Source organism: Orcinus orca, chromosome 8 (assembly GCF_937001465.1).
Source record: "Orcinus orca chromosome 8, mOrcOrc1.1, whole genome shotgun sequence".
NCBI classification, from domain to species: domain Eukaryota; kingdom Metazoa; phylum Chordata; class Mammalia; order Artiodactyla; family Delphinidae; genus Orcinus; species Orcinus orca.
Window position 1 is genome coordinate 55,813,417 of NC_064566.1, and position 13,840 is coordinate 55,827,256.

General features: G+C 39.8%; 2 protein-coding genes across 19 annotated transcripts in view; one reads left to right on the forward strand and one right to left on the reverse strand.

The window, feature by feature from the left end:
• The window catches only part of NARS2 (asparaginyl-tRNA synthetase 2, mitochondrial), a 148,422-nt gene extending 142,608 nt beyond the window's left edge, over nucleotides 1-5,814 (reverse strand). For 12 of the 18 annotated variants that reach the window (XR_004476849.2, XR_004476848.2, XR_004476850.2 and 9 more), the window contains exons 1-3: nucleotides 5,330-5,813; nucleotides 2,250-2,359; nucleotides 1,616-1,736 (exon numbers count right to left, since the gene is read on the reverse strand). Coding sequence is in view for 3 of the 18 variants with exons in the window: in XM_004279842.3 (XP_004279890.1) it covers nucleotides 1,616-1,736; nucleotides 2,250-2,359; nucleotides 5,330-5,470 (372 nt within the window). In the remaining 15 variants the exon portion in view is untranslated. Of the gene's footprint in view, nucleotides 1-1,615; nucleotides 1,737-2,249; nucleotides 2,376-5,329 lie in introns of all 18 variants that reach the window. The other 6 variants (XR_007478836.1, XR_004476851.2, XM_049713612.1 and 3 more) reach the window with 3 other exon arrangements.
• Nucleotides 1-13,840, forward strand: part of USP35 (ubiquitin specific peptidase 35) — an 873,752-nt gene that overhangs the window by 406,161 nt on the left and 453,751 nt on the right. The gene's annotated exons all lie outside the window — the stretch shown is intronic.

Here is a 13,840-nt window from a genome sequence, read left to right on the forward strand (position 1 = left end):
ACACATGAGTTTAGAATATTGTAGATATTAAACAGTATGTTTTCTACAGCTGTATACACACAGCTGGTATTGAATTTTAAAATTGCCCAAATGTCTTGAAAGTCCACAAGCGCTCATAATCAATTAGCACTATTTATCACCATTTATCAACATGTGCTGCTGTTTCAGAACATGAGCGAGGGTCAACAGCTTTGTATCATCTGGACGAGCAATGTATATTCATAAAAATTTTAAAGGAAATTATGACTCTACCTAGAAAAATTTCCCTGCCCCCACTCATTTTACAAGATTGAGAAGATAGGATAAAAGTTTCAGACCAAAACCAAAGTTTCAATAAAAAAGATAACAGAGAAGCTAAGTAAAAGAACTCTAAAACAGGCTACCAACATAGCTATCTATTCCTTTTAGGCCTTGTGCACACATTAATTTATGTCATATAGAAATACGTCCCATACCTACGAAAGTGACAATATGATCACATTAATAGGAATCTGGGGACTGTTAGCAGGTTCAGAATTCCCTAATGCTGAATACTTAAAAATGACACTGAAATGAGGGGGAAGAGTAGTGGAAAGCATCAATACCCACCAAGGGAAAACAATTTAAGAAGAGTAAAACACATGGCAAATTTTTAATAATCAAACATCCCTCTAAAAAAGCAAAAATAAAAATGGTTAACATTTCAATTATCCAAAAGAACTAAAAGTGAATTTGAATTAAAATGATGCTATTTCCCTATATTCCTCATTTTTTGTTCATTAAATATTTGAAGATGAGTATAGCTAAACCACAGGGGGTTAAAATGGCTAGCACATAAACTTCAGCTGTGCCACTAATCAGCAATATAACCTAATGCAAGCCATTCTACCTGACTGGGTCTCATTTTCTCCAAATAGAAACTGGATTGATAATCTATGGTTTTATTCCCTCTAACCTCTTTATCAGGCTATACATAAAAAGCTACTAACAGAAGAGTCTTGCAAAAACAGGAATAAACATGTCTTAATGTAGAATTTCTTATCTTTGTTCAGCCTAAGCATCCCCACAGTCTAGCACCATCCAACAGAATTTTCTGTGATAAACGGAAATGATCTGTACCTGTGCAATGCAGTACGGTAGCTGCTAGCTGCATGTGATCACTGAGCACTTGAAATATGGCTAATGTCACTGAGGAACTGAATTTTTAATTTAATTTTAACTGATTTAATATTAAATAGCCATGGGTGGCTAGTGGCTATTGCACCAGATGGTACAGTTCTAGATCATGCAAAAGTAATTTCTAGGCAGAGCTTTCCTAAGAACGTGGTTTGCCCTGGTATGTCTTTGTCACTGCAGCTGACTAGGCAGGCTTGTAAAGTGGCAAATCTCAACAGTGACAGGCACCACAGAGATACACAGAGTATTATCACTTAGCTCTCACTCCTAAGGCTCCAGCCGTCTACATAAATACTTTTTGCTACTCTTTCTACATTCCTCAGTCTATAGCCTGTTCCAATTACCTAGAAGTCACAATCGAAAAGTTCCAAGTGCCATCTTCCCAATAATCATACTTAAAACGTTGCTAATGTTTTAAATTAAGCCTTAATGGCCTCCATAATCGTGTCACAACACATACCTTGGCATCACAATTTCCAACAACTTCAATTTTTTCTGCCTTCAGTTCCACATTTTGCCTTTTGGACAAACTTTTTACCAGCTGCCCTTGAACTTCCACGGAACTCCCAAAGGCCAGTTCTCTATAATAACAAAACAATAGCATAAACAAGATCTTACATGTAGCCCTCATATTAATACCAACCTTGCTCTCAAAACATTAAACTATTATTTATTTATTTATTTGGCTGCACCAGGTCTTAGTTGCGGCATGCGGGATCTAATTCCCTGACCAGGGATCAAATCCAGGCCCCCTGCATTAGGAGCATGGAGTCTTAACCACTGGAACACCAGGGAAGTCCCTAAACCATTTAATGATAGAAGATTTTACCTTTAATTGGGTTAAGAGCTGCACATAGTTGAGAGAGAAGCAAAGGATAGGTGGGGGATATTGTCATGTGAAGATGTTAGAGAGAGGAGAGAAGGATCTTGATTCTAAGTATTTGGACTTGAGCCTCAAAGCTATGAAAAGATTTGTTTAGAAAGATCACTGAGGGGGCGATATGAACACTTAGATTAGGGAAATGGGGAACAGAGGAGATGAAAAAAATTCAAAGTACTCTTTAAAACAAACAAACAAACAAACAAAACCTCACCTACTGTCAAAGCTTGAATCTGCTACAACCTGAAGGCTTTCCAAAGATGACCCATCATTTACATGCAGGAACAAGACTTCCTTCTGGGATCGGACTGAACGAATCCATCCCTTATGAGAAATATTTCTAAATGTGAGTTTAAAATACAAACATTTTATATTTTCATTACACATACACACAGAGGACTAAATGAAAAAAAATAAGTCTTCATAATCCCGCCTGAACAAATCAATTGCTTTTAGTTTACCAATATGCATATATAATTTTATATGGTCCTCATCACAGTGAAATACAGCTTTGGCATTCCACCTTTTTTGCTGTTGCCGTTTTGTTAATAAAGCTCATCATTCTGAATAAGATGTCCCAAATCCCGTTAGGTTGATGAGCCTAATTCACATAACCAATCTCCCTAATATTCCAGGTTTTCTTCCGGCCCCTGCCCCTCTCCCCCACCATTACACATAATAGGGTACACATTTTGGTTCCTTTCTCCTTTTATATCAAATTCCCAGAAGGGAGATTATGTAGTTATAGACTAGAAACATCTTTATGGGGTTTTCTTTTTTACAAAGTATCATACTAAAAGAGTTCTCAAGAAACTTATTATGATCATATTAAGTAGCACATAAACTTTCAAAGGCACTCTGAATTTAAATGACAGGTATGCATGAGTACAAATGAGATGTCTTCAAGTAGAACACTAAAAACAGCTCTCTCACAGATGACAACCTCTATGCTAGTTAAATTTAACTAGCATAGAGGTTGAGAGAATATTCTAGCAGCCTCTGAACAACTGTGAACAGCTGATGGTGTTCGGTTAACCATCAAATGTGCTTGGGAAAAGTGAGATAATCCTACTTAGAAAAACTGTACTGATCCTGACTTTCTTTGTATCCCCACCACACCCTAATAGACACTGTTATTAAAGCCCTTCTATTACTTATTTGCATGTCCATAATATTTTGTGGATTTAGGAATCACATTTTTAGTTGCATTGAAGGCTATTGTCAGGCACACAGTAGAAAATCCATGAATATATCCAGTGGAAGAATATCTATCATGTACTGAACATCTACTATGTAACAAACATTTTACTACCTTCTTCATATACTGTTTCACCTCCTCCTCACAACAGCAATGTGGATTATCATTATTCCCGTTTTACAAGTGAAGAATTAAGGCTCAGAGAAGTTAAATAACCTGCCTGAGGCCACACTGCTGGTAAACGGCTGAGCCTGAATTTAAACCTAAGTCTACTAGGAAGTGCTTGATCTTTCTCCAGGGCTACACTGAATAAAGTGTAAATTGCCTCAGTCTCACATACAAGGCCCTTCATAAATTGAACATGCCCAATCCAAAGCACCAATGCCTTGCTTTTTACTTGTTAGTAAAAGTTAACATTTATGGAGCACTGTTTAATGTACTTCTGTCCTAAGCTCTTTTTAAGTATTTTTCTACTTAATCCTCACAAGAACTATCACTTTAGAGATGAAACATATTTAGAGAAGTTAGGATAACCTTGTTAAATACTCAAGGTTACCAAGTAGTACAGGTGGAATTCAAACACAGATCTCAGTTCAAAGTTCATGTGCTTGTCAACAAGCTCTTCTGAAATGATATTTCCACCCTATCCCTGGTTCCTGTGCCTGAGGAACACATCCTTCTGGACTCAGCTGAAATGTCACCTCACGCAAGAAGTCTTCTTTGACCTCCTCACACTGTTAAGAACTTCCCTCTCTGTATTCTCAAAGTTTTCTATTTATACCACTAATACTTATCACATTGTTGTCATTTCTTGTCTTATCCATCAGACCAGGGCTGTCTGACAAAAATATGTGAGCCACATATGCAATTTTACTTTTTTAGTGGTTACATAAGAAATGGGTTAAATTAATTTTAATAGTATATTTTATTGAACCCAAAATATATATCAACATGTAATCAATATTAAAAATACTGAGATAGTTTGCATTCTTTTGTTCTTCAAAATTAGTGTCTATTTTACAATTACAGTACCACTCAATTCAGATACTTCTAAATTACACTGCACAGCACTAAAGTGAAAGCCTCTAACCTAGCGAGTATGTTCCATTCTTTTCATCTTTGAATCCTCTCTAGACTAGCACACAAAGGTATTAATGTATGTCGAATTAATAGATTAATGCAAGAAAAAGTTTTGATTTGGATAATAGAAAGAATATGAAACCCAAAGAAATGCAAAGAGGGGGAAATTGGTCATACTGCTAAAAATCAAGGATATGTGAGGACAGCAAAAATAACTGCATCAGTGTGTTTCAGCAACCTAGTAAGTCAAACCTCCTTGCTTGGTCTGCTCCTTTAAGGAGGTACCTTCTGTGTGGAGCCGCTGCAAATATTATTATTAACAAGAGAAATGATAGCAACTAACATTTATTCACGGTGGGCCACTGCCCTAAATGTTTTGTAACTAATCTTCAGGACTCTGTGAGGTAAGGACTATTATCTCCATTCTCGTAAGAGGGAACTGAGGTTTAGAGCACGTTAAGTGACACGCCCATAATTAACAAGCTACTAAGAGGCAGAGATTTAAACCGAGGCAGCTTGACTCCAGAGCTCTTTCAGACTGCTACACTCCACTCGTTCTCCTAATTTATTAACATAAGTTTTATGCAAAGCCCCATTTTAGGCACTGAGGTGGTTAAAAGTTCAATAAAAGGTATGATTTAGTTGAACAAATATTTACCGCCAGCTATGTGTGACTATCAAGACGGGTAAGACATAGTTCCTGCACTCAAGGAGCTATATAACTGTGGACACACGTTATGAGGGACAAAAGAAAAGGGGCTCGTTCATTTTGCTGTATGATTAACAAGTTTACGGGTAATAACCTGTACCATGCAAGCAAAGTTCCAGCACTTTCCAGGCAAAACTAACGGTAACCAATGAGAGGAGAAAAACGTGGACCCACACGATTGTCTACATTTTCTAACTTTGCCCTGCCGGTCGTTCTGTCCGACCCGACAGCACAAGGAATGCCTAGACGTGGACGTGCCATATCAGTCAACGAAAAAGACAAACCCACCGCCTTCCGATACACTAACCTGGACCTTAACGCGCTCCCCACTTGCGTTCTGGGCCCCGAGAGCGTCCCGCACGCTCAGTTTGGCTGAAGGTTTGTGCCTTGGGCAGGGAGCCGAGGAACAGGAGCGCAGGGCTCGGAGCAGGCACCGGGCCCCGAACATAGCGCGGCCGCCCCAGGCCCTTCTCGGGACCAGCCCTGATCCCAGCGCGTGCGTACCCTGCCTACGAGAACCCTCTCTTTTCCTCCCCTCTTCCGGGCCGCAGCCCTGCCCTCAGGCACTCCAGAGTCCCCCGCTGGCTCCCTTCTCCTTCACGGGCCCCAGCTCGTGGAGAAGCTCTGCTTTCCCCCACCCCGAAAGGGCGGAAAGGACACAAGACTTTCAGCGGCGAACGGCCGAAGAGAAAGCGCACGCCTTGAGCTCCCGGGACACCCCACAACCCCGCGTGGCTTCTAAACTCACGCGCTTCCTCCTAGCTGAAACACGCGCGGCACCCACCCCTACGTCACCACGCCAACGCTAACGTCATCACGCTACGAGGAAGTTCAGAGGGAGCATGCGTACTTGTGACTCCATGTGAAGAGGCGGCGAAGCGGAGGAAGGGGCGGGGTCAGGAGCTGAGATGGGGCGGAGTTAAGACGCTAGGGTTGTAGAGGTTAGCTTTGAAGGAACTAGGTAACCCGCTTGGGGCGAGGTATGAGAGTCTTCATTTCTAAAGCTTCCGGGTGATGCTGAGGAACGCAAAGTGAAGGGCGAGGAGTGACTGATGCAGAAGGAAAGCGGACCAGAAGGAGACTTGATTGTTGAGAGGATTAGTGTGAGGGGATCAGTCTTTTCGGAGTTCTGAGCCCCTGCTAAAGTCACAGTGGGGTGGTATCAGACATCTAAACAGACAATTGAATAAAAGGGTGATCAGTTCCCTGACACAGCCTAAGCGTGGGATGCCAAAGATGGCTTGCTACAGAAGGTAACCCTTTGACAGGTAAGAGTAAGTGAAGAGACTTGGAACGGGGTAGTCAGAGAAAGCTTGACAGTGTTAAGCTGTTGGAGAGACAGTGGAGGAATTGCTGGGCATTGCCTGCCAGAATCTTTGAGCCTCTCTGTTTCCTTTTCCAACACAGTTATCTGCGTTTATTTGACCTGGAAACAATGACCCCTTCATGTATTAGACGACCTTTTTTTTTTTTTTTGCGGTACGCGGGCCTTACTGTTGTGGCCTCTCCCGTTGCAGAGCACAGGCTCCGGACGCGCAGGCTCAGCGGGCATGGCTCACGGGCCTAGCCGCTCCGCGGCATGTGGGATCTTCCCGGACCGGGGCACGAACCCGTGTCCCCTGCACCGGCAGGCGAACTCTCAACCACGGCGCCACCAGGGAAGCCCTAGACCACCTTTTAAACGTATCAAAAATAATTTTTTTTCTGTAACTCATTGATACTCATGAACTAGTTTTCTATCTGATTAAAAGAAAGAAGGGCTAGTTACTTAAAGTTGCACCATTATTATGCCCATTTTACAGATAAGAGAACTTAGGCACAGAAAAGTTAAATGACTTGCTCAAGGATATACATTCTATAAACGTGAGATTTAAACCTGGAAATCTTGGCTCCATCCACTAAACTGTTATGCTATACAGTCTCTCCAAGGTGGGAAATAAAACCATTGTCCCTTCCATCAAGGAACTCATGGTCTAGACATGGAGACTGGCAAGAAAACAGAGAATTGTAATATAAACTAATAAGTACCAATATAAATGTATAAGCCAAGTGAAGTGGTAGCCTACGAAAGGAAATAAGCTAAGTTTTGGAGGAGGATCAGCATTTTGCCAGGTTGGGATGTAGGAAAGTGTTTCCTGCCAGAAGGTAGCCAAGAACAGTTGCCAGGAGGGCAAAAAGCCTGGAAGAATTGTAAAACTGTTCTCAAAACAGACTAGAAAATAGCACCCACGAAAATACCAAGTTCTTGGACACTTCCTGAACCTTGAGAACAGAAATATGGAAGCTTGCAGCTAAGTGCCTTCTGAATTATGTAGCTATGGGCCTTAAAAAAAAAAGTATGTCTTTGGTATTGGTTGCAAAATCTGGGGAACAAGACAATCTGGCGTACATACCAATGATATGTATCCCAGTTCAAATCTCCTCTTTGACTATGCTACCTTGTCCAAGGGACCACAAATAGTGACCAGTTGGCTCACTTCCTACCCAGGCCGTCTGTTTGTCTTGCCTTCTTTCTTTACCTGGTCCTCCCCAGTATGCATCTTAAGAACTGAAGTCTGAGTCTCAGAGAGTGAGGATCCTGACTTCTTTTACCCTGTCACCTACTACTTGTTTAAGTCAGAGTGTTGCTTTCTGAGCAGGGGACCACTGGCCAGTAGTATGATGAAGGCAAGGGAAACCAGTGGGTGAAACTGAAAACTAGCGATAGTTCATTTAAAATGTAGATCACTGAAAGTTGACTACAGTATTTGTGTGTCTGGTGCTAAGTTCAAGCCACTCTTCGTACTGTATCAAATCATATCATCTTCTTATTTATTTCTATTTTCAGTGTTGGAGTGACACTTCCCCTTTTGGATTCATCATCTTCCAGACAGTTGCCAGAGTGATCTTTCTAAAATGAATATATTACTGCTGGTAATAATGATGGCTAGTGCCACAGAATCCTTACTATGTTCCAGGATTAATATGTTAATATTAATGTATACTGTTAATATATTCTTCACATATTCAATCATTTAATCCTCATAACAGCCCTCTGAAGTAGGGGTAGTAACATCATCCCGTTTTCAAAGGAGAAACTGAAACTCAGAGAGGTTTCATAATTTGTACCAAGTTACACTGGCAGTTTGGCACTAGAGTCCATTCTCTTACCCATTTGTAATCCAGTGATCAAGCAACCCTTCAGTTGTTCTCCCTACAACATAAAGAGGACTTGCTTTCTTTAGCATGCATACCAGGCTCTCCATGATCCATGGAGTTCCCTGAAGGGCCCTGAAGTGAGGAACAGAAGTGAAACATCCTTCCTGTTACCTTTTGATACTGCAGGTGTGTGCAATGAACACTGTCAGCATTACTTGTCAGCTTTGGGGAAGGTTTTAACCAGGCTCGCCTTGACAGTTTCCAGCTAAGCTTGCAAAGCTTCAGAGCTTCTAAAAGGTAGGCACTATGCTGATATCCCATACTACCATGGAGTACCAGTCAGTGTTCATGGTTTTCATTGTGCTTGAATCTAGTCATAAAACTTTCAACACCCAAAACTTGATTTCAAGGTCATGACTTCAGAGTACAAAGGAACATAGTACTTGATGCAGAAATTATGGAGACATTAGATGTAGAAAAGAAGTGGATATTGTAAGCATCTTGGGTTTCTCTGAAGGAGCTAACAATCGTGACTATAACTTAACTTGAAAAATGGTAAGGTACATGCACAGAGCATAAAAAGTCACATTTGTAGTTTTGAACTTTCAGAAAAGCAGCTCATAATCTAGAAAGGGAAACTGATGAGTAAATGGTCAATTAAAGGAATACACACAGCAGAGCATTAGTAACCAACTCAAATTTAGTTTTTGAGATATATCCATGTAGGTCTAGTTCATTCTTTTTAATATTCCATTATATAAATGTACCATAATTTATTCATTCTCATTCTGATAGCCATTTGGGCTGTTTTCAGTGTTTCTATATTACAAACAGAGACGGATTTACCATGAAGCTCATGAAATTTAGAGCCCCTTATTCACATGCACATCTCCCCTCTGCCTTCCCTCCCATCTCTTTCCCCCCTGCAGTGCTGGGAATTGCTAGGAATTGTAGGGTGAGAGAGGAAGCAATCAGAAAGCATTTATAAAGGAACTCAGAATAAAGGGAAATGGATTTCCAAGGCTGAAGAAATTTCTTCTCATTCTAAATAAATACTTTAGTATTTGTAATTTTGTATTATTTTTCTTAAAGAGAACCTCCCAAAATACATAAGCTTTGAGTCCCACAGAACTGGATCTGCCTTGATTACAAAAATGCTGCAATAAATATACTGGATACACATGAAAGAGTTTCTCGGGATCATAAGTCTGGGGTATATGCATCTTCAGCTTTACTAGATATAACCGAATTGCTCTTCAAATTGGTTCCAATTTATATACCCCACAACAGGCTTCTAAGAGTTCCCAGAGTTCCATGCCTTTAATGACATCTGATAGAGTCAGACTTTCTAATTTTTTTTTTTTGCGGTACACGGGCCTCTCACCGCTGGGGCCTCTCCCGTCGCGGAGCACAGGCTCCAGACGCGCAGGCCCAGCGGCCATGGCTCACGGGCCCAGCTGCTCCGCGGCATGTGGGATCTTCCCGGACCGGGGCACGAACCCGCGTCCCCTGCATCGGCAGGCGGACTCTCAACCACTGTGCCACCAGGGAAGCCCAGACTTTCTAATTTTTACCAATGCTGGGTAAGAAAGAATATCTCGTTGTTTGAGAGGTACTATGTTTTGATCCTCTTTTTTTTCCCCTCAAAATTCCATTTCAACTATAATCCCACCCCACCCCCCAACATTTTCAATAGCATAGTGAAAAAGAACACTAGCATGGCAACCAGAAGTCCTGGTTGAGATCTCATCACAGCTGTGGATCTTCGGGAAGTCAAACTTCCTTCACAGGGCTGTTGACAGTATTAATAACTGAAGCATCTTGTGAATTTTGTGATAGAGGAATGGGTATTGTATCCGAGTGAACACCCTCCATCATTTATGAGTTTCAGAGTTAGGGAGTCCCTTGAATTTCATGAACCAACTCTATCTAAATCCCAAAGTAGAAGGCTCAGGATGCATTCCATCTATTTTGTGTACATTTCTTTTAGGTACAGACCTTCGGTGTGCATAAGAACCACCAGCAGAGCTTGCTAAAATGCACATTCCTGGGTCTCCTACCTAATGATTTTGACTCAGTTTGAGAAAGTGCTTGTTCTGTAGTTGGATTTTATCCTTTCCTGCTTTCTTCCCTTTGCTTTCAGGAGGCACTTACTTTGAGGCTTGAACTTCGTTTCTTATATTATACTATATTACCACAACAAAACAACCTACAATCCAAGCTGCCTTTCAGGTTTAGAGTGAGGAGGCATCAGTGGGTGGGGGTGGAGCATGACGTCAGGAGTGTAGAAGGAGCCTCTTCCTCAGCTGGCTCTCTTGGAGCTCCAGGCCCTTCCCAGGCAGACTCCACATCACCCAGCCATGTCTCAACCCTTCTGGGCTAGGAGATGTTGATAGTCTCCCCCTCTTTAAGAGACAAGGGCTAGAACCAAACTGGAGATAAGCCCAAGCGCCTTTAAACCAATGTTTTCTGTGGTCATGGTGCAGTAGGCTTGCACATTTAGATAGTAAAACCGTAATTATGATACACAAAATCAATTTAGTAGGTTTTGACCAGCAGAATAGAAAGGAATAAAAAAAATCGGTATCTTGGATAATAAGTGCTATTTTGTGAAACTACTAGGATGCAAGATGTAAATAAATTTCCTACTGTGGATGGGCAAGAAAGAGTTCAAAAACCACTGCCCTGGGCCCTGCTATGTGGGCCCAGTGAATTGAAATTAGGCCCCTGCCTGAGTCTCTTGTCAGCCCTCAAAGAAGGATCTGGTTAGTTCCAGATGTTTGCTGAAACTTTTACATACTGCAGCTTTTAAAGTTTCCTCTGAAAAATGTAAACAATTTTTATTACTATTATTATGAAAAACAATGTACAAACATGAAAAATAATTTTAGGCAGTGACAAATGGCATATAAAAAAAAAAATCTCTCCAACCACCCTATTTCCATATACCATCCTCAGTGGTAGCTACTATTTATCTTTACATTTTCTAGATATAAAAGTATGTGTGTGTGTATACATATATGTATGTATACATATGTACATATGCAATTAAATATAGTTAAAATTTAATTTTAAATTAAATATAATTAAAATGCTACTCTATTATACGGCTGAACTATATAGTTAAACTGTTTTCCCTATTCAATTTTCTCTCATGCAATCTGCAGTGAGTATGTTGTACATACACTATGCATGCAGAACCTGTATATCTGCAGGATAAACTCCTAGAAATAAAACTAAAATTTTCTTTTAAAAATACCTTTTACCTTTAATGTCATTATATGTGTCCAGTCACTCTCCTCATCCCTGTTTTGAGATATTGATCTTGCCCACCATGGTTTTACCAATCATGGAAATTTTTATGTATTTAGCCACGACCTTATGGAAATTTTAGAAAATAAATTTCTATAATGTCTTGTGACCAAATTGCAGACTGAAGAAAACATACTTACTCCCAGGGTGCCTAAAGTTTTTATCACTCTTTAAAAATTTAAATTTAGCAGAGATCAGACACAGCCTGCCACTAGATGGTTTGCTAAAAATTCTGATTTTGTACAGTTACTTCTGGAGTTTGATATTTGTTAATTGGCTAGCACATTGGTAAATGTTTGCATTTCCTAAAATGGGGTTGAAAGCAAATTGTAACATCCTCTGCAAACTAGACATTATCATTTAGTTTTGCCTGTTTTTGAACTTTATGTAAATAGAATCATACAGTATGTGTTATTTTGTATATGGTTTCTCATGGTCAATATTATTTTTGTGAGAATCAACTATGTCACTGCCTATAGTGTGTTCATTTTCATTGCCCTATGGTATTCCACTTTATGACAATAACCCAATTTATTTATCCATTCTACTGATTGTTTTTTTTCATTTAGCCTGAGGTTTTATTTGGATTTCCTGAATCATCCATTTCCATATTATAAGGTAAATGTCAGAGTGTATCTTTTATTTTTTGCATTGCTTTTTTCATTTTATTTATTTTTTTATATAAATTTATTTTATTTTTGGCTGCGTTGGGTCTTTGTTGCTGCTCACAGGCTTTCTCTAGTTGCAGCGAGTGGGGTCTAATCTTTGTTGTGGTGTGGGGGCTGCTCATTGGGGTGGCTTCTCTTGTTGCGGAACACGGGCTCTAGGTGCACGGGCTTCAGTAGTTGTGGCACGAAGGCTCAGTAGCTGTGGCTCATGGGCTCTAGAGCGCAGGCTCAGTAGTTGTGGTGCATGGGCTTAGTTGCTCTGCAGCATGTGGGATCTTCCCAGACCAGAGCTCGAATCCATGTCCCCTGCATTGGCAGGCGGAATCTTAACCACTGTGCCACCAGGGGAAGCCCCTATTTTGTTTATTTTTAATTGAAGTATAGTTGATTTACAGTATTATATTAGTTTCAGGTGTATAGTATGGTGATTCAGTATTTTTACAGATTATACTCCATTAAATGTTATTACAAGAAAATGGCTATAATTCCCTGTGCTGTACAATGTATCCTTGTTGCTTATCTATTTTATACATAGTAGTTTGTGTCTCTTAATCCCATGCTCCTAATTTGCCCATCCCCACTTTCTTCACCCCTCTGTTAACTACTAGTTTGTTTTCTATATCTGTGAGTCTGTTTCTGTTTTACATATACATTTATTTGTAGTATTTTTTAGATTCCACAAAAAAGTGATATCATACTGTATTTGTCTTTCTCTGTCTGACTTATTTCACTAAGCACAATATTCTCTAGGTCTGTTCATGTTGCTGCAGATGGCAGGATTTCATTCTTTTATTATGGCTGAGTAATATTCCATTGTATTGAATATAGATATCACATCTTCTTTATCCATTCATCTGTTGATGGCTATTTGGGTTGCTACCATATCTTGGATAGTAAATAGTGCTGTATGAACATGGGGGTGTATGTATCTTTTCAAATTAGTGTTTTCATTTTTTCCAGATATATACCCAGGAGTAGAACTGCTGGATCATATGGTAGTTCTATTTTTAGTTTTTTGAGGAACCTCTGTACTGTTCTCCACAGTGGCTGTACCAATTTACATTCCCACCAACAGTGTACACGGGTTCCCTTTTTTCCGCATCTTCGCCAACATTTGTTGTTTGTAGACTTTTTGATAATAGCCATTCTGACAGGTGTGAGCTGGTATCTCATTGTTTTGATTTGCATTTCCTCTAATAATTAGCGATGCTGAGTATCTTTTCATGTGCCTGTTAGCCATCTGTATGTTTTCTTTGGAAAAACGTCTACTCAGGTCTTCTGTCCATTTTTTTTTTTTTTTGATATTGAGTAGTATGAGCTGTTTGTATATTTTGGAATATTAACCCCTTGTTGGTCATATCATTTGCAAACACTTTCTCCCACTCCATATGCTGTCTTTTCATTTTGTCAATGATTTCCTTTGCTGTGCAAAAGCTTTTAAGTTTAATTATATCTCATTTATTTATTTTTGCTTTTATTTCTTTTGCCTAAGGAGACAGATCCAAAAAAAAATACTGCTATGATTTATGTCAAATAGTGTTCTGCCTATGTTCTAAGAGTTTTTATAGTTTCAGGTCTTACATTTAGGTCTTTAATCTGTTTTGAGTTTATTTTTGTATATTGTATGAGGTAATGTTCTACTCGCATTGTTTTACATGTAGTTGTCTAGTTTTCCCAGCACCACAGAAGAGACTGTCTTT